General features: G+C 48.7%; 4 protein-coding genes across 7 annotated transcripts in view; 2 read left to right on the forward strand and 2 right to left on the reverse strand.

The window, feature by feature from the left end:
• Window positions 1–21,306, forward strand: part of LOC143955522 (uncharacterized) — a 433,055-nt gene that overhangs the window by 345,395 nt on the left and 66,354 nt on the right. The window contains exon 13 of one of the 2 annotated variants that reach the window (XM_077465563.1): window positions 1,281–3,415. The exons of the other annotated variant lie outside the window; for it this stretch is intronic. Within the exon in view, the coding sequence (XP_077321689.1) occupies window positions 1,281–3,163 (1,883 nt within the window). The 3' untranslated portion in view covers window positions 3,164–3,415. Of the gene's footprint in view, window positions 1–1,280; window positions 3,416–21,306 lie in introns of those variants that run through there. 2 annotated transcript variants of the gene reach the window in all.
• The window catches only part of LOC143955568 (uncharacterized), a 234,219-nt gene that overhangs the window by 129,805 nt on the left and 83,108 nt on the right, over window positions 1–21,306 (reverse strand). The window lies entirely within an intron of this gene.
• The window catches only part of LOC143955614 (uncharacterized), a 347,615-nt gene that overhangs the window by 116,846 nt on the left and 209,463 nt on the right, over window positions 1–21,306 (reverse strand). The gene's annotated exons all lie outside the window — the stretch shown is intronic.
• Window positions 9,409–19,657, forward strand: LOC143955783 (uncharacterized). The gene is made up of 3 exons (XM_077465906.1): window positions 9,409–9,625; window positions 11,532–11,669; window positions 18,009–19,657. Exons 2-3 carry the CDS (start codon window positions 11,591–11,593, stop codon window positions 19,337–19,339), a joined length of 1,410 nt encoding a protein of 469 aa, XP_077322032.1. The 5' UTR covers window positions 9,409–9,625; window positions 11,532–11,590; the 3' UTR covers window positions 19,340–19,657.

A 21,306-nucleotide genomic window follows, 5' to 3' on the forward strand; every position in this document is an offset into this window, starting at 1 on the left:
AATCTGTCCGACAGACACAATTCCTATTGAGAAAACCGTTCTTCTGTATGCTGGTCTGACAGATCAAATACAACGCAAGAGAAGCTATTGGCTACTGGCTATTGAATGTCCTTGTTTAGTCCCGTTTATGTCATCACTTCCAAAACAAACTGACTTTTGAACGGGCTTAGTCCGTTCATGTGTGGCCAAGTCCGTTTGTTCAGAAAGGTCCATCGGAACTCCGCCGAAAGTCCATCAGGAAGACCGTCGGACCTAGTCTGCCAGAAAGTCCGGTCATTTGTACGCGGCAATACTGCACACCATATGGAAGGTCCATCTCCATTCCTCAATATAACGTCATGTTCCCAACAAATGAGGAGGAGATACTGTACACCATATGAAAGGTCCATCTCCATTCCTCAATATAACGTCATGTTCCCAACAAATGAGGAGGAGATACTGTACACCATATGAAAGGTCCATCTCCATTCCCCAATATAACGTCATGTTCCCAACAAATGAGGAGGAGATACTGTACACCATATGAAAGGTCCATCTCCATTCCCCAATATAACGTCATGTTCCCAACAAATGAGGAGGAGATACTGTACACCATATGAAAGGTCCATCTCCATTCCTCAATATAACGTCATGTTCCTAACAAATGAGGAGGAGATACTGTACACCATATGAAAGGTCCATCTCCATTCCTCACTATGATGTCATGTTCCCAACAAATGAGGAGGAGATACTGTACACCATATGAAAGGTCCATCTCCATTCCTCAATATAACGTCATGTTCCCAACAAATGAGGAGGAGATACTGTACACCATATGAAAGGTCCATCTCCATTCCTCAATATAACGTCATGTTCCCAACAAATGAGGAGGAGATACTGTACACCATATGAAAGGTCCATCTCCATTCCTCAATATAATGTCATGTTCCCAACAAATGAGGAGGAGATACTGTACACCATATGAAAGGTCCATCTCCATTCCTCAATATAACGTCATGTTCCCAACAAATGAGGAGGAGATACTGTACACCATATGAAAGGTCCATCTCCATTCCTCAATATAACGTCATGTTCCCAACAAATGAGGAGGAGATACTGTACACCATATGAAAGGTTCATCTCCATTCCTCACTATGATGTCATATTACGAGGTGGAGGAAGTTCTCTCTCTTACCCCCGATCTATGCCAGAGCTCTGTTAATAATGTAAACATTTGACCCCCATATATGACTGATGAATAGAAGATTTATGTTTTTATTTGAACATCTTCTCTCTGACAGATGAAGACTACTCTGGGAGTCGGAACGCCTCGGAGGTGCTTTTTCTTTTATCTCCAGACTGTAATAAAGAAGACGAAGTCATCGCTCAGTGTTCTCCAGAAGCGAATCCCATTACTGATAATACTCCTCAGACAACTTACCTTTCGGAAGGATCCATGGATCTGCCCAATCCTGAGGAATCTCCCGATAAGTCACAGACTGGGTCTTCCTGTAGTCCTCAAACCTCAGACAGTATGGAAACATCGGGAGATCCACCTCATCCCAAGGAACCTTCTTCAAGCCATAAAGGAGAACATTCATTGTCATGTCCAGAGTGCGGGAAATGTTTCACTCAGAAAGGAAACCTTATCAGGCACCAGAAAATTCACACGGGCGAGCGTCCGTTTTCATGTTCAGAGTGCGGGAAATCTTTCATACAGAAAGTAAGCCTTCTTCTACACCAGAGAAATCACACCGGCGAACGTCCCTTTGAATGCGCGGAGTGCGGAAAAAGTTTTAACGGGAAAAGCCTACTTCATAGACACCAGAAAATTCATGTGGGCGAGCGACCTTTCTCGTGTTTAGAGTGCGGGAAAAGTTTTTTCCAGAAAGGAGGTCTTCTGTTGCACCAGAGAAACCACGCCGGCGAACGTCCCTTTTTATGTTCGGAGTGCGGGAAAAGCTTTAACGAGAAGAGCGTGCTTCTCAGACACTCGAGAATTCACACGGGGGAGCGCCCCTTTTCGTGTTCGGAGTGCGGGAAAAGTTTCTCTCTAAACCGAGACCTTGTTAGGCATCAGATGGATCACAAAGGGGAGCTCCAGTTTTCCAGTTTGATATCCGGGAAACCCTTTATTAGGAAAAGCGTAGTCATTAGAAACAAAAGAATCCACAATCGTCAGGGTCCCTTTCAATGTCCCGAGTGCGGGAAATGTTTTGCAGAGAGAGGAGAGCTTTCTGAACACCAGAGAAGTCACGCGACGGAATATCCTTGTTCAGAGTGCGGGAAATGTTTCGGTCAGAAAAGAGCACTTCTTACACACCAGAGAGCACACACGAGGGTGGATCCTTATTCATGTTCGGAGTGCGGGAAATCTTTCACTGTAAGAGCAAAGTTTCTCGCACACCAGAGAATCCACACGGGCGAGCGTCCTTTTCCGTGTTCCGAGTGCGAGAAAAGTTTCGCCGTGAGAGCGAGGCTCCTTATACATCAGAGGATCCACACAGGCGAACGCCCTTTTCCGTGCCTGGAGTGCGGGAAATGTTTTGCCGAGAAACGCGTGCTTCTCATACACCGCCGGGTTCACACGGGCGAGCAGCCCTACTCCTGCTCAGAGTGCGGGATGCGTTTCGCCGAGAGGCGACAGCTTCTTCGGCACCAGAGGTCCCACACGGGCGAGCGCCCTCACTCGTGTCCCGAGTGCGGGAAGTGTTTTGCCCTAGAGGGAGACCTTTTGAAGCACCAGAGCAGCCACGCCCCCAAGGGCCCCTTCCCGTGCGTAGAGTGCGGGAAAAGTTTCCACGTCAAAGCGAGGCTTCGCCTGCACCATCGGACTCACACGGGCGAGCGCCCCTACTCGTGCCCGGAGTGCGGAAAGCGCTTCACTCAGAGGGGGAGCCTTCTGATACACCAGAGGGTCCACACGGGCGAGCGCCCCTTTTCGTGCCCGGAGTGCGGGAGGTGCTTTTCCGAGAAAAGCATGCTGCTCATACACCAGAGGGTCCACACGGGCGAGCGCCCCTTTTTGTGCACGGAGTGCGGGAGGCGCTTCAGCCAGAAGGCCAGCCTTCGCAAGCACCAGAGAAGCCACGTCCGCAGGGGTCCCTTTTCGTGTGCGGAGTGCGGGAAATTTTTTAAACACGAAGGGAATTTCATTCGGCATCAGAGCGCTCACGCTTGCTGAAACCGTTGCAAAAAAAGCATGGCGGCTTCCAACAGGTGGAATGGATTGGTCCACAGAAGGAGCGTGGGAGGAAGTGGTACGTCCCGCCACCGAACGACTGTTCACGTCTATGAAATCCATCGATCTTCTTCTCTCTCTCTCTCTTTTTTTTTTTTTTTTTTGACCCCAGTTTGGCTCGTTAAATAAACAAATTGTAATAATTTTGTTATATCTATTAAGTGTAAATAAAGAACCTGTTGATCCTGCCAGAAACCTTTTTTTGTGGGCTGATAACTTCCTGTGCTGCACTCCTATCAGTTACATTGTTCCCAGCTGTCTCCATGGACGGAAAAACGCTTCTGACTCAATCAATGGGGAAACGAGTGTCGGTGCCAGTACCAGTTTTGTAGGAGGACCAGGGGCGTGTAATACCACGGGTGACCACAAGAGGGCGAGGGATCTCCATACAAGTGATTGTTAACAATATACGGCAATGTGTGTAGTTTACACTATTTTCCCGCCACAAAAAAAATAAAAAAAGAGGTCCCTGGACTACTCTTCTTCTGGGGCTTTGGTGCAACCTGAGTGCCGTAGACAGTCATTGGGAAATCACAAAAGTCGCAAACAAGTAACACAACTTTGGGGTCGTAGCAGTGTGAGCCCGAGCCTGAGAGTCCACTGGTGGGATCTTCTAGCTGTAGTCCTTGGTCCTCTTACACCCCCCACCCCACCCCACCCATGACCCACCCCACCACCGTTCCTGTTCCTTTTTTCCCATTCTCCATAATATTTTATAAAGCCTTTATGGTGGGAAGATGTACAGCAAACAGAGATACACGAGACAGCAAAGCCATGGTGTCATAGGTCATAGGTCAGACCAGTGGTCTCCAAACTGTGGCCCAGGGGGTTCAATGTGGTCCTTTGCTTGTTGGGGCACCATTCCATTCACTGACACCAACGAAAGGGACACAATTCCTCCCAATGACACCAACGATGGAGCTCAAGGACACCGATGATGGGGCACAATTCCTGCCAATGACATCAAAGATGTGGCACAATTCCTACCAATGATACCATTGATGGAGCACAGCTCCTCCCAATGTCATCAACAATGGAGCTCAAGGACACTGATGATGGGGCACAATTCCTATCAATTATGGAATTATGGGACACAATTCCTCTCACTGACACCAAAGATGGGGCACAGTTCCTCCCAATGACACCATAGATGGGGCACAGTTCCTCCCAATGACACCATAGATGGGGCACAGTTCCTCCCAATGACACCATAGATGGGGCAAAGCTTCTCCCAATGACACCATAGATGGGGCACAGTTCCTCCCAATGACACCATAGATGGGGCACAGTTCCTCCCAATGACACCATAGATGGGGCACAGTTCCTCCCAATGACACCAAAGGTGGGGCACAGTTCCTGCCAATGACACCAAAGGTGGGGCACAGTTCCTCCCAATGACACCAAAGGTGGGGCACAGTTCCTCCCAATGACACCAAAGGTGGGGCACAGTTCCTCCCAATGACACCAAAGGTGGGGCACAGTTCCTCCCAATGACACCAAAGGTGGGGCACAGTTTCTCCCAATCACACCATAGATGGGGCACAGTTTCTCCAAATGACACCAAAAATGGGGCACAATTCCTACCATGGATAGGACACAGTTTCTAACAATGATGGCATTATTTCTACCATTCACACCAATGATGGGGCACCATTCCTACCAATGACACCAACATGTGGTCCACTGACACCAATAACAGGGCATTATTCCAATTATGGGACACAATTCCTCTCATTGACACCAAAGAAGGCACTATTCCTACCAATGATGAGGCACAATTCAAACCAGTGACACCAACAATGTGTTAGGGTACTAATTATACCAGAGATGGGACACGATTCCTATCACTGACACCAAAGATGGGGCACAATTCTTCCCAATCACACCAATGATGGGACACGATTCCTAACAATGATGGCATTATTCCTACCAATGACACCAAGGATGAGGCACCATTCCTACCAATGACGCCAACCTGCGGTCCACTGACACCAATAACAGGGCATTATTCCTACCAATGACACCAATGATGGGGCACAATAGTGTGTAGGAGGAGCACACAGAGGGGTCAGTCATGAACGAGAGCACACAGGAGGTCACAGTTCCGCCCAATGACACCAATGATGGGACACTATTCTTAACAATGATGACATTATTCTTACCAATGGCACCAATGATGGGGCACCATTCCTACCAATGACACCAACACGTGGTCCACTGACACCAATAACGGGGCACTATTCCTCTCATTGACACCAAAGATAGGGTGCTATTCCTTTGAATGACACCAATGATGGGGCACAATAGTGTGTAGGAGGAGCACACAGAGGGGTCAGTCATGAACAAGAGCACACAGAGGGGTCGGTCGTGTAGGAGGAGCACGCAGAGGGGTCAGTCGCGTAGGAGGAGCACACAGAGGGGTCAGTCTCGCGTAGGAGGAGCACACAGAGGGGTCAGTCGCGTAGGAGGAGCACACAGAGGGGTTAGTCGTGTAGGAGGAGCACACATAGGGGTCAGTCATGTAGGAGGAGCACACATAGGGGTCGGTCGTGTAGGAGGAGCACACAGAGGGGTCAGTTGTGTAGAGGGAGCACACAGAGGGGTCAGTCGTGTAGGAGGAGCACACAGAGGGGTCGTCGTGTAGGGGGAGCACACAGAGGGGTCGGTCTTGAAGTGGGAGCACACAGAGGGGTCAGTCGTGTAGTGGGAGCACACAGAGGGATCGGTCATGTAGGAGGAGCACACAGAGGGTCGGTCGTGTAGGGGGAGCACACAGAGGGGTCGGTCGTGTAGGGGGAGCACACAGAGGGGTCGGTCGTGTAGGGGGAGCACACAGAGGGGTCAGTCATGAACGAGAACACACAGAGGGGTCAGTCGTGTAGGAGGAGCACACAGAGGGGTCAGTCGTGTAGGAGGAGCACACAGAGGGGTCAGTCGTGTAGGGGGAGCACACAGAGGGGTCAGTCATGAACGAGGGCACACAGAGGGGTCAGTCGTGTAGGAGGAGCACACAGAGGGGTCAGTCGTGTAGGAGGAGCACACAGAGGGGTCAGTCGTGTAGGAGGAGCACACAGAGGGGTCAGTCGTGTAGGAGGAGCACACAGAGGGGTCAGTCATGAACGAGAGCACACAGAGGGGTCAGTCGTGTAGGAGGAGCACACAGAGGGGTCAGTCGTGTAGGGGGAGCACACAGAGGGGTCAGTAGTGTAGGGGGAGCACACAGAGGGGTCAGTAGTGTAGGGGGAGCACACAGAGGGGTCAGTCGTGTAGGAGGAGCACACAGAGGGGTCGGTAGTGTAGGAGGAGCACACAGAGGGGTCGGTCGCATAGGAGGAGCACACAGAGGGGTCAGTTGTGTAGAGGGAGCACACAGAGGGGTCGTCGTGTAGGGGGAGCACACAGAGGGGTCGGTCTTGAAGTGGGAGCACACAGAGGGGTCGGTCTTGAAGTGGGAGCACACAGAGGGATCGGTCGTGTAGGAGGAGCACACAGAGGGGTCGGTCGTGTAGGGGGAGCACACAGAGGGGTCGGTCGTGTAGGGGGAGCACACAGAGGGGTCGGTCGTGTAGGGGTAGCACACAGAGGGGTCGGTCGTGTAGGGGGAGCACACAGAGGGGTCAGTCATGAACGAGAACACACAGAGGGGTCAGTCGTGTAGGAGGAGCACACAGAGGGGTCAGTTGTGTAGGGGGAGCACACAGAGGGGTCAGTCGTGTAGGAGGAGCACACAGAGGGGTCAGTAGTGTAGGGGGAGCACACAGAGGGGTCAGTAGTGTAGGGGGAGCACACAGAGGGGTCAGTCGTGTAGGAGGAGCACACAGAGGGGTCGGTAGTGTAGGAGGAGCACACAGAGGGGTCGGTCGCATAGGAGGAGCACACAGAGGGGTCAGTCGTGTAGGAGGAGCACACAGAGGGGTCAGTTGTGTAGGAGGAGCACACAGAGGGGTCGGTCATGTAGGAGGAGCACACAGAGGGGTCAGTCGTGTTGGAGGAGCACACAGAGGGGTCAGTCATGTAGGGGGAGCACACAGAGGGGTCAGTCGTGTAGAGGGAGCACACAGAGGGTTCAGTTGTGTAGAGGGAGCACACAGAGGAGTCAGTCGTATAGGAGGAGCACACATAGGGGTCGGTCGTGTAGGAGGAGCACACAGAGGGGGTCAGTCATGAACGAGAGCACACAGAGGGGTCAGTCGTGTAGAAGGAGCACACAGAGGGGTCAGTTGTGTAGAGGGAGCACACAGAGGGGTCAGTCGTGTAGGAGGAGCACACAGAGGGGTCGTCGTGTAGGGGGAGCACACAGAGGGGTCGGTCATGAAGTGGGAGCACACAGAGGGGTCAGTCGTGTAGTGGGAGCACACAGAGGGGTCAGTCGTGTAGGAGGAGTACACAGAGGGGTCAGTTGTGTAGAGGGAGCACACAGAGGGGTCAGTCACGTAGGAGGAACACACAGAGGGGTCGGTCGTGAAGTGGGAGCACACAGAGGGGTCGGTCGTGTAGGAGGAGCACGCAGAGGGGTCAGTCGTGTAGGAGGAGCACACAGAGGGGTCGGTATTGTAGAAGGAGCACGAAGAGGGGTCAGTCGTGTAGGAAGAGCACGCAGAGGGGTCGGTCGTGTAGGAGGAGCACACAGAGGGGTCGTCGTGTAGGGGGTGCACACAGAGGGGTTGGTCGTGAAGTGGGAGCACACAGAGGGGTCAGTCGTGTAGTGGGAGCACACAGAGGGGTCAGTCGTGTAGGAGGAGCACACAGAGGGGTCAGTTGTGTAGAGGGAGCACACAGAGGGGTCAGTCACGTAGGAGGAACACACAGAGGGGTCGGTCGTGAAGTGGGAGCACACAGAGGGGTCGGTCGGGTAGGAGGAGCACGCAGAGGGGTCAGTCGTGTAGGAGGAGCACACAGAGGGGTCGGTATTGTAGAAGGAGCACGAAGAGGGGTCAGTCGTGTAGGAGGAGCACGCAGAGGGGTCGGTCGTGTAGGAGGAGCACGCAGAGGGGTCAGTTGTGTAGGAGGAGCACACAGAGGGGTCGGTCATGTAGGAGGAGCACACAGGGGTCAGTCGCGTTGGAGGAGCACACAAAGGGGTCAGTTGTGTAGGGGGAGCACACAGAGGGGTCAGTCGTGTAGTGGGAGCACACAGAGGGGTCAGTCGTGTAGGAGGAGCACACAGAGGGGTCAGTTGTGTAGAGGGGGAGCACACAGAGGGGTCAGTCGTGTAGGAGGAGCACACAGAGGGGTCAGTTGTGTAGAGGGAGCACACAGAGGGGTCAGTCACGTAGGAGGAACACACAGAGGGGTCGGTCATGTAGGAGGAGCACACAGGGGTCAGTCGCGTTGGAGGAGCACACAGAGGGGTCAGTTGTGTAGGGGGAGCACACAGAGGGGTCAGTCGTGTAGGAGGAGCACACAAAGGGGTCAGTCGTGTAGGGTGGCATAAAGAGGGGTCAGTCTTGTAGGGGTAGCACGCAGAGGGGTCAGTTGTGTAGGAGGAGCACACAGAGGGGTCAGTCGTGTAGGAGAAGCACACAGAGGGGTCGGTCGTGTAGGGGGAGAACATCCATGTAGGGGGAGCACACAAAGGGGTCAGTCGTGTAGGGTGGCATACAGAGGGGTCAGTCTTGTAGGGGTAGCACGCAGAGGGGTCAGTTGTGTAGGAGGAGCACACAGAGGGGTCGGTCGTGTAGGGGGAGAACATCCATGTATCCATGTAGGGGGAGCACACAGTGGGTTGAATTCCTGATAAGAGCTGTCACAGGAGGTCCCTCGCACAGGACACATGGCAGGCATGGCAGTGAGGTTGGTTGATCAGGTTCCTGTTCTTAGGGGAGGTGGGGTCCCTAGGTGAGATGGAGTCCCCATTGCCAGGGGAGATGGGGTTCCTGTCCGTAGGGAAGATGGGGTCCTCTTCCCCAGGGGAGATGGGGTTCCTGCCCCCAGGTGAGATGGGGGTCCTGCCCCCAGGGGAGATGGGGTCCCTTGTGACACTGACATTGGAAATAATGCTGCCCCATGTCTCTAAGTTTCCAGGCAGTCACACTTCTGCCAGCCGGGGGTTGGTGGAACTATTATCGGCCACCATTGTTACCACGCCCGTCTCCTTTGTATTTGTATTATGTGTATCTTGCAGGAAGACTGGGGGCAGGGCAGGGCAGAGGGGAATTCCTCCAACAGCTCTCCTTGATGATTGGACAGTTTACTTCCAAAGGGAGGGGCGATTGTCCTCTGAGCATTGATCTGTATATGTGTTCCTGTGTTTGTATAAAGAGTTTGAGGTTTTTGCCCCTACAAAGAGTTCCAACTAAGGACCGGGTGCTGGAGGGATCCTGGATCGGGCTGGTTCCGGACGGAGGAAGCATTTACGGAGGACACAATCCCGTCAAGGACCGAGATCTGTCACACTATCCCCAGGTGAGAAGGGGTTCCCTGTCTTCGGAGGAGAAGGGGGTTACTGTCCTCGGGAGAGAAGGGGGTCCCTGTCCACGGGGGAGAAGGGGGCCCCTGTCCTCGGGGGAGAAGGGGTTCCCTGTCCTCGGGGGAGAAGGGGTTCCCTGTCCTCGGGGGAGAAGGGGGTCCCTGTCCTCGGGGGAGAAGGGGTCCCTGTCCTCGCAGTCCCCAGGTTATAAGGGGGTCCCTGTCCTCGGGGAGAACAGTGGGTCCCTGTCCCCAGCAGAGATGGGGGGGCCCCTGTCCTCGGGGGAAAATCCACCACAACTAGCTTTACTGGTAAGGTATCATTTATTAACTACTTGACTACTAAATGTGTCCTCTTCCTAGTTGACTTCCTGTCCCCTGCACTGCTGTCCCCGTTCCTCTTCCCATCTGACCCCCCCTGTCCTCTTCCCATCTGACCCCCCCCTGTCCTCTTCCCATCTGACCCCCCCCTGTCCTCTTCCCATCTGACCCCCCCTGTCCTCTTCCCATCTGACCCCCCCTGTCCTCTTCCCATCTGACCCCCCCTGTCCTCTTCCCATCTGACCCCCCCTGTCCTCTTCCCATCTGACCCCCCCTGTCCTCTTCCCATCTGACCCCCCCGGTCCTCTTCCCATATGACCCCCCCTGTCCTCTTCCCATCTGACCTCTGTCTGCTGCCCCCCTGTCCTTTTCCCATCTGATCCCCTATCCTCTGCCCTGCTGAGCACTGTCTATTGCCCTGCTGACCCCTGTCCTCCGCCCTGCTGACCACTGTCTATTGCACTGCTGACCCCGTCCTCCATCCTGCTGACCCCTGTTCTCTGCCCTTCTGAATCCTCTTTCCTCTTCCCAGTTGACCCCGTATCCTCTGCCCTGCTGACCCCTGTCCATTATATTACTGATCCCCTGTCCTCTGCCCTGCTGACCCCTGTCCATTATAATACTGACCCCCTGTTCTCTGCCCTGCTGACCCCTGTTCATTATAATACTGACCCCCTGTCCCCTGCCCAGCTGACCCCCTGTCCTCTGCCCAGCTGACCCCCTGTCCTCTGCCCAGCTGACCCTTGTACACTGCCCATCTGACCCCCTGTACCCTGCCTTGCTGAACACTGTCCTCTTCCCTGTTGACCCCCTGTCCATTGCGCTGCTGACCCCTGTCCTCCGTCTTCCTGTCCCCTGTCCACTACCCAGCTGACCCCTGTCCTCTGCCCTGCTGACCCCATGTCCATTGTACTGCTTACCCCTGTCCTCCATCCTGCTAACCCCTGTCCTCTGCCCATCTGACCCCCTGTACCCTGCCCTGCTGAACACTGTCCTCTTCCCAGTTGACCCCTGTCCATTGCACTGCTGACCCCTGTCCTCAGTCTTCCTGACCCCTGTACCCTGCACTGCTGACCCCTTTTCCTCTGCCCTGATGACCCCTGTCCTCTGCCCTGTTAGCCCCTGTACATTGCCTTGATAATCCACTGTACATTGCTTTACAAACGAATGTCCTCTTTATACTGCCCTACAAACTTCTGACCCTATCCTTTGCCATGCTGACCCCTGAACACTGCCCTACTGACTCCTATACACTGCCCTAAAGACGTCATATCCTCTGCCCCCCTGCACACCCGCATCAGACAGTTTACACTTGGCCCTGGTTACGCAGTCCATACTTTCAATGATAATTTTATTGTATTAAATAAATTTTACACAGAGCTCAGGAAGATAATCGAGCCACTATGGTTCTTATCTATTAATTGGTTTTAAGCTAATTAGCACGCCTTAAGGCTGAACGCACGCTCGTATATCGACAAATGAAATCATCAATACTGCCGTTGATTGATTGTTTCATCTTCCTGACAGCATATTAAAGTTTACATTTTAATGAAATTATTTTCTGGCCATTTTGTTGGTTTAGGATGAAGATCTGATTAACGTAAAAATTGAGGTTATAAAGGAAGACGAGAGACGTATGTGATGTGCGATCAGAAGTTTACGGAGCAGGTTGGAATGATGGACGCAATTAAAGAAGAAACTTCTCCAGATAGCGGCTCAGGTACATCATCATCACTAGATCCAAAAATGGCTTTATAGGCGACCTACACACCCCAAATCCACCTTCCATCTTCTCAGTTTTGAAACCCATTTTCTTTTGTTTATTTTTTTCATGAAGATACTGTACACCATATGAAAGGTCCATCTCCATTCCCCAATATAACGTCATGTTCCCGACAAATGAGGAGGAGATACTGTACACCATATGAAAGGTCCATCTCCATTCCTCAATATAACGTCATGTTCCCAACAAATGAGGAGGAGATACTGTACACCATATGAAAGGTCCATCTCCATTCCTCAATATAGCGTCATGTTCCCAACAAATGAGGAGGAGATACTGTACTCCATATGAAAGGTCCATCTCCATTCCTCAATATAATGTCATGTTCCCGACAAATGAGGAGGAGATACTGTACACCATATGAAAGGTCCATCTCCATTCCCCAATATAATGTCATGTTCCCGACAAATGAGGAGGAGATACTGTACATCATATGAAAGGTCCATCTCCATTCCTCAATATAACGTCATATTCTCGAAAAAATGAGGAGGAGATACTGTACACCATATGAAAGGTCCATCTCCATTCCTCACTATGATGTCATGTTCCCGACAAATGAGGAGGAGATACTGTACACCATATGAAAGGTCCATCTCCATTCCTCACTATGATGTCATGTTCCCGACAAATGAGGAGGAGATACTGTACACCATATGAAAGGTCCATCTCCATTCCTTAATATAATGTCATGTTCCCAACAAATGAGGAGGAGATACTGTACACTATATGAAAGGTCCATCTCCATTCCTCAATATAACGTCATGTTCCCAACAAATGAGGAGGAGATACTGTACACCATATGAAAGGTCCATCTCCATTCCCCAATATAATGTCATGTTCCCAACAAATGAGGAGGAGATACTGTACACCATATGAAAGGTCCATCTCCATTCCCCAATATAATGTCATGTTCCCGACAAATGAGGAGGAGATACTGTACATCATATGAAAGGTCCATCTCCATTCCTCAATATAACGTCATATTCTCGAAAAAATGAGGAGGAGATACTGTACACCATATGAAAGGTCCATCTCCATTCCTCACTATGATGTCATGTTCCCGACAAATGAGGTGGAGATACTGTACATCATATGAAAGGTCCATCTCCATTCCTCACTATGATTTCATGTTCCCGACAAATGAGGTGGAGATACTGTACACCATATGAAAGGTCCATCTCCATTCCTCAATATAACGTCATGTTCCCAACAAATGAGGAGGAGATACTGTACACCATATGAAAGGTCCATCTCCATTCCTCAATATAATGTCATGTTCCCAATAAATGAGGAGGAGATACTGTACACCATATGAAAGGTCCATCTCCATTCCTCACTATGATGTCATGTTCCCGACAAATGAGGTGGAGATACTGTACACCATATGAAAGGTCCATCTCCATTCCTCAATATAACGTCATGTTCCCAACAAATGAGGAGGAGATACTGTACACCATATGAAAGGTCCATCTCCATTCCTCAATATAACGTCATGTTCCCAACAAATGAGGAGGAGATACTGTACATCATATGAAAGGTCCATCTCCATTCCTCAATATATCGTCATGTTCCCAACAAATGAGGAGTAGATACTGTACACCATATGAAAGGTCCATCTCCATTCCTCAATATAACGTCATGTTCCCAACAAATGAGGAGGAGATACTGTACATCATATGAAAGGTCCATCTCCATTCCTCAATATATCGTCATGTTCCCAACAAATGAGGAGTAGATACTGTACACCATATGAAAGGTCCATCTCCATTCCTCAATATAACGTCATGTTCCCAACAAATGAGGAGGAGATACTGTACACCATATGAAAGGTCCATCTCCATTCCCCAATATAATGTCATGTTCCCGACAAATGAGGAGGAGATACTGTACATCATATGAAAGGTCCATCTCCATTCCTCAATATAACGTCATATTCTCGAAAAAATGAGGAGGAGATACTGTACACCATATGAAAGGTCCATCTCCATTCCTCACTATGATGTCATGTTCCCGACAAATGAGGAGGAGATACTGTACATCATATGAAAGGTCCATCTCCATTCCTCACTATGATGTCATGTTCCCAACAAATGAGGAGGAGATACTGTACACCATATGAAAGGTCCATCTCCATTCCTCACTATGATGTCATGTTCCCGACAAATGAGGTGGAGATACTGTACACCATATGAAAGGTCCATCTCCATTCCTCAATATAACGTCATGTTCCCAACAAATGAGGACGAGATACTGTACACCATATGAAAGGTCCATCTCCATTCCTTAATATAATGTCATGTTCCCGACAAATGAGGTGGAGATACTGTACACCATATGAAAGGTCCATCTCCATTCCTCAATATAACGTCATGTTCCCAACAAATGAGGAGGAGATACTGTACATCATATGAAAGGTCCATCTCCATTCCTCAATATATCGTCATGTTCCCAACAAATGAGGAGTAGATACTGTACACCATATGAAAGGTCCATCTCCATTCCTCAATATAACGTCATGTTCCCAACAAATGAGGAGGAGATACTGTACACCATATGAAAGGTCCATCTCCATTCCCCAATATAATGTCATGTTCCCGACAAATGAGGAGGAGATACTGTACATCATATGAAAGGTCCATCTCCATTCCTCAATATATTGTCATATTCTCGAAAAAATGAGGAGGAGATACTGTACACCATATGAAAGGTTCATCTCCATTCCTCACTATGATGTCATGTTCCCGACAAATGAGGAGGAGATACTGTACATCATATGAAAGGTCCATCTCCATTCCTCACTATGATGTCATGTTCCCAACAAATGAGGAGGAGATACTGTACACCATATGAAAGGTCCATCTCCATTCCTCACTATGATGTCATGTTCCCGACAAATGAGGTGGAGATACTGTACACCATATGAAAGGTCCATCTCCATTCCTCAATATAACGTCATGTTCCCAACAAATGAGGAGGAGATACTGTACACCATATGAAAGGTCCATCTCCATTCCTTAATATAATGTCATGTTCCCGACAAATGAGGTGGAGATACTGTACACCATATGAAAGGTCCATCTCCATTCCTCAATATAATGTCATGTTCCCAACAAATGAGGAGGAGATACTGGACACCATATGAAAGGTCCATCTCCATTCCTTAATATAATGTCATGTTCCCGACAAATGAGGAGGAGATACTGTACACCATATGAAAGGTCCATCTCCATTCCTCAATATAACGTCATGTTCCCAACAAATGAGGAGGAGATACTGTACACCATATGAAAGGTCCATCTCCATTCCTCAATATAACGTCATGTTCCCAACAAATGAGGAGGAGATACTGTACACCATATGAAAGGTCCATCTCCATTCCTCAATATAACGTCATGTTCCCAACAAATGAGGAGGAGATACTGTACACCATATGAAAGGTCCATCTCCATTCCTCAATATAATATCATGTTCTCAACAAATGAGGAGGAGATACTGTACTCCATATGAAAGGTCCATCTCCATTCCTCAATATAACGTCATGTTCCCAACAAATGAGGAGGAGATACTGTACACCATATGAGAGGTCCATCTCCATTCCTCAATATAACGTCATGTTCCCAACAAATGAGGAGGAGATACTATACACCATATGAAAGGTCCATCTCCATTCCTCAATATAACGTCATGTTCCCAACAAATGAGGAGGAGATACTGTACACCATATGAAAGGTCCATCTCCATTCCTCAATATAACGTCATGTTCCCAACAAATGAGGAGGAGATACTGTACACCATATGAAAGGTCATCTCCATTCCTCAATATAACGTCATGTTCCCAACAAATGAGGAGGAGATACTGTACATCATATGAAAGGTCCATCTCCATTCCTCAATATAACGTCATGTTCCCAACAAATGAGGAGGAGATACTGTACACCATATGAAAGGTCATCTCCATTCCTCAATATAACGTCATGTTCCCAACAAATGAGGAGGAGATACTGTACATCATATGAAAGGTCCATCTCCATTCCTCAATATAACGTCATGTTCCCAACAAATGAGGAGGAGATACTATACACCATATGAAAGGTCCATCTCCATTCCTCAATATAACGTCATGTTCCCAACAAATGAGGAGGAGATACTGTACACCATATGAAAGGTCCATCTCCATTCCTCAATATAACGTCATGTTCCCAACAAATGAGGAGGAGATACTGTACACCATATGAAAGGTCATCTCCATTCCTCAATATAACGTCATGTTCCCAACAAATGAGGAGGAGATACTGTACACCATATGAGAGGTCCATCTCCATTCCTCAATATAACGTCATGTTCCCAACAAATGAGGAGGAGATACTGTACACCATATGAAAGGTCCATCTCCATTCCTCAATATAACGTCATGTTCCCAACAAATGAGGAGGAGATACTGTACACCATATGAAAGGTCCATCTCCATTCCTCAATATAACGTCATGTTCCCAACAAATGAGGAGGAGATACTGTACACCATATGAAAGGTCCATCTCCATTCCTCAATATAACGTCATGTTCCCAACAAATGAGGAGGAGATACTGTACACCATATGAAAGGTCATCTCCATTCCTCAATATAACGTCATGTTCCCAACAAATGAGGAGGAGATACTGTACACCATATGAAAGGTCCATCTCCATTCCTCAATATAACGTCATGTTCCCAACAAATGAGGAGGAGATACTGTACACCATATGAGAGGTCCATCTCCATTCCTCAATATAACGTCATGTTCCCAACAAATGAGGAGGAGATACTGTACACCATATGAAAGGTCATCTCCATTCCTCAATATAACGTCATGTTCCCAACAAATGAGGAGGAGATACTGTACACCATATGAAAGGTCCATCTCCATTCCTCAATATAACGTCATGTTCCCAACAAATGAGGAGGAGATACTGTACACCATATGAAAGGTCATCTCCATTCCTCAATATAACGTCATGTTCCCAACAAATGAGGAGGAGATACTGTACACCATATGAAAGGTTCATCTCCATTCCTCAATATAATGTCATGTTCCCAACAAATGAGGAGGAGATACTGTACACCATATGAAAGGTCCATCTCCATTCCTCAATATAACGTCATGTTCCCAACAAATGAGGAGGAGATACTGTACACCATATGAAAGGTCCATCTCCATTCCTCAATAGAACGTCATGTTCCCAACAAATGAGGAGGAGATACTGTACATCATATGAAAGGTCCATCTCCATTCCTCAATATAACGTCATGTTCCCAACAAATGAGGAGGAGATACTGTACACCATATGAAAGGTCCATCTCCATTCCTCAATATAACGTCATGTTCCCAACAAATGAGGAGGAGATACTGTACACCATATGAAAGGTCCATCTCCATTCCTCAATAGAACGTCATGTTCCCAACAAATGAGGAGGAGATACTGTACATCATATGAAAGGTCCATCTCCATTCCTCAATAGAACGTCATGTTCCCAACAAATGAGGAGGAGATACTGTACACCATATGAAAGGTCATCTCCATTCCTCAATATAATGTTATGTTCCCAACAAATGAGGAGGAGATACTGTACACCATATGAAAGGTTCATCTCCATTCCTCAATATAACGTCATGTTCCCAACAAATGAGGAGGAGATACTGTACACCATTTGAAAGGTCCATCTCCATTCCTCAATATAACGTCATGTTCCCAACAAATGAGGAGGAGATACTGTACACCATATGAAAGGTTCATCTCCATTCCTCAATATAACGTCATGTTCCCAACAAATGAGGAGGAGATACTGTACATCATATGAAAGGTCCATCTCCGTTCCTCAATATAATGTCATGTTCCCAACAAATGAGGAGGAGATACTGTACACCATATGAAAGGTCCATCTCCATTCCTCAATATAACGTCATGTTCCCAACAAATGGAGAAAATATGATGAAGCTTCTGCGCTAGAAACCCCTGAGGGTGTCCTGTTGGACGAAACACGTAGGGTCAGAGTCTCAGCGCTGAAAGCTCCATTTCTATTTCTCAATATAACACCACGTTACCACCAAAAGAGAATAAGATACTGTACACCATATGAAAGGTCCATCTTCATTCATCAAGGCCCATCTTCATATGGTGTACAGTATCTCCTCCTCATTTGTTGGGAACATAATATGAAAGGTCCATCTCCATTCAGACCTTTTTATAAACATCTACGACTCTTGAAAAATATGAATAATTTTTATTGCCTTCTTACAGATGGACTCTGTGGTGGGAATAGAAGAACATCGGAGAAAGATGTGGATGATAAGGACATTGGATGTTCTCCAGAAGTAAATCCCATTCCTCATAATACACATGACAGACCTCCCCGTTGGAAGAGATCATTGGATATGTCCAATTCTGAGGAATCTCCTCATAAATCACCTACTTGGACTTCCGATAGTCCTCTAATATCTGACAGTGCGGATGGATGTGGAAATCCATCTAATCTCAAGGAATCTTCTTTAAGCCATAAAGGGGTTCATACAGGAGAGAATTCCTTGACATGTTCAGAGTGCGGGAAATGTTTTACGCAGAAGGAACACCTTCTAAGCCACCAGAGATGTCATGTGAGCGAACATCTTTATTCCTGTCCAGTGTGCGGAAAATGTTTCCCCCGGAAAGCAAGTCTTATTTCACACCAGAGAAATCACACAGCTGAAGATCCTGTTTCATGTTCAGAGTGCGGGAAATGTTTTAATGGGAAAAGTGAACTTCTTAGACACATGCAAACTCACACTAGTGAGCATCCTATTTCATGTGCAGAGTGCGGGAAATGTTTTAGTTCGAAAGCAGTCCTTCTTATACACCAGAGGAGTCACACGGGTGAGCGTCCCTATTCATGTTCAGAGTGTGGGAAATGTTTTAGCAGTAAAGGAAACCTTTCTCAGCACCAGAGAATTCACACTGGTAAGCATCCTTATTCATGTTCGGAGTGCGGGAAATTTTTTAGTCGAAGAGTAGACCTTCTTCAGCACCAGAGAATCCACACTGGTGGCGAGTGTCCTTTTTTATGTTCAGAGTGCGGGAAACGTTTTGCATCGAAAAGTTACCTTGTTAGGCATCAGAAAGTTCATACAGGCGAGCGTCCCTATTCATGCCCAGAGTGCGGGAAAGGTTTCCCTCACAAAGGAGGTCTTCTTAGACACCAGAGAATACACACTGGTGAGCGTCCTTTTTCATGTTCCGAGTGCGGGAAATGTTTTCGTGGAACAGAAACCCTTCTAAGGCACCTGAGAGTTCACACAGGGGAGCGTCCCTATTCGTGTTCCGAGTGCGGGAAAAGTTTTTCTGAAAAAAAGCTGCTTCTTGGGCATCAGAGAGTTCACACAGGGGAGCGTCCCTATGAATGTACAGAGTGCGGGAAATGTTTCACCGAGAAAGGAGGTCTTCGTTTACACCAGAGAATACACACAGGTGAGAATCCCTATTCGTGTTCAGAGTGCGGGAAATCGTTTAGACTTAAAGGAGGCCTTGATTACCACCAGAGAACTCACGTGGCGAGCGTCCCTTTTCATGATCCGTGTGCGGGAAATGTTTCCCTGTGAAAGGAAGCCTCCTTCTGCACCAGAGTGTTCACAATGGTTAGCGTCCTTTCTCATGGTCTGGAGTGCGGGAAATGTTTGTTTTTTCTTACATAAAGATATTTCTTAGACATCAGAGAGTTCAGACGGGCTCCATTCATGTTCAGGGTGCGGGAAAGTTTAAGAAATAAAGGAACTATAATGAAACCTCAGAGTACCGCCCCCTGCTGGAAGTGTGAGAAACGGACAGTGGATTCTAACAGGTGCAACTCTCCCCACCCCCCCCCCCCATGTGCCAATCCCTTCGTCTCATCTTCTCCAATAAACAATCATCTCTCCTGAGTCTTGTTTTCTGTTCCCAGCTCATCGCTGATTGTAATCTCATCCATTGGGGGGTTATTAGAGGGGTGGAGAGTCCTCCGAGGTCCCCTAAATCCCCCTTCTAGTACAAATCCTCCTCCTCTGCCCTCCCCCAATCCCCCCCCCCCCCCCCAGTATTAATCCTTCTCCCCCAAATCCCCCTTCTAGTACAAATCCTCCTCCTCTCCCCTCCCCCAACCCCCCCCCCCCCCCCAGTATTAATCCTTCTCCCCCAAAGCCCTCTTTCCAGTACAAATATCCTTATTCCCCACAAATACCCCCTTCCACCCCCTCCCCCAGCATAACCCCTTTTTCTAGCAGAAATTCTCTTAATCTCTCCTTAAATCTCCCCCTTCCAGCACAAATCCTCCTACTCTTTCTCCAAATATCTTTGAGCATAACACCCCCCCCTCCACGCCTCTAACCCCTCCTACTACGAAACCTCATATTCTCATCCCAAATCCCCCCTCCCAGCACAAATCCCCCCAAATTTCCTTATTCGCCCCCCCCCAAAAAAATACCCTCTCCCAGCACAACCCCCCAGCATAAATTCCCTTCAAACCCCTTTTTCTAGCAGAAATTCTCATTCTTTCCCTAACCCCCCCCCCCCCCCCCAAAAAAAACACTTCTTTGAACATAAATTCCCCCCCACCCCTCCTTCCAGTACAAATCCCCTTATTCCCCCCCCCCCAAATACCCTCTCCCAGCACAACTCCCCAGCATAAATTCCCTCCAAGCCTAGGGTTGCCACCTTTTCTTCAAGCCAAACCCGAACACTTTAGCAGCACACGGCAAATATTTTTTTTTGTATTAAAATTGCATTAAATTCATTACCACTGTACATTGTAATAAACAGCATTTTTTTATGTTGTTTAAACTATACATATAGTTTTGTGATTAAATAACATTTCTGGGGAGGGGGGGGATGATGGGGGCAGTATGTACAGGAGAGGAGTGTGAAGGGGTGATGGGGGCAGTATGTACAGGAGAGGAGTGTGAAGGGGTGATGGGGGCAGTATGTACAGGAGAGGAGTGTGAAGGGTATGATGGGGGCAGTATGTACAGGAGAGGAGTGTGAAGGGGTGATGGGGGCAGTATGTACAGGAGAGGTGTGTGAAGGGATGATGGGGGCAGTATGTACAGGAGAGGAGTGTGAAGGGGTGATGGGGGCAGTATGTACAGGAGAGGAGTGTGAAGGGGTGATGGGGGCAGTATGTACAGGAGAGGAGTGTGAAGGGTATGATGGGGGCAGTATGTACAGGAGAGGAGTGTGAAGGGGTGATGGGGGCAGTATGTACAGGAGAGGTGTGTGAAGGGGTGATGGGGGCAGTATGTACAGGAGAGGAGTGTGAAGGGGTGATGGGGGCAGTATGTACAGGAGAGGAGTGTGAAGGGGTGATGGGGGCAGTATGTACAGGAGAGGTGTGTGAAGGGGTGATGGGGGCAGTATGTACAGGAGAGGAGTGTGAAGGGGTGATGGGGGCAGTATGTACAGGAGAGGAGTGTGAAGGGTAGGATGGGGCAGTATGTACAGGAGAGGTGTGTGAAGGGGTGATGGGGGCAGTATGTACAGGAGAGGAGTGTGAAGGGGTGATGGGGGCAGTATGTACAGGAGAGGAGTGTGAAGGGGT

The sequence above is a fragment of the Lithobates pipiens genome, unplaced genomic scaffold, assembly GCF_037356315.1.
Source record: "Lithobates pipiens isolate NorthernLeopardFrog02 unplaced genomic scaffold, aLitPip1_a1.2 Scaffold_35, whole genome shotgun sequence".
Lineage (NCBI taxonomy): Eukaryota > Metazoa > Chordata > Amphibia > Anura > Ranidae > Lithobates > Lithobates pipiens.

Coding starts and splice junctions, on each gene's coding strand:
- LOC143955783 (XM_077465906.1), top strand. CDS start 11,591: ATGTGCGATCAGAAGTTTACGGAGCAGGTTGGAATGATGGACGCAATT. Junction 11,670..18,008: donor TTCTCCAGATAGCGGCTCAG/GTACATCATCAT, acceptor GCCTTCTTACAG/ATGGACTCTGTGGTGGGAAT.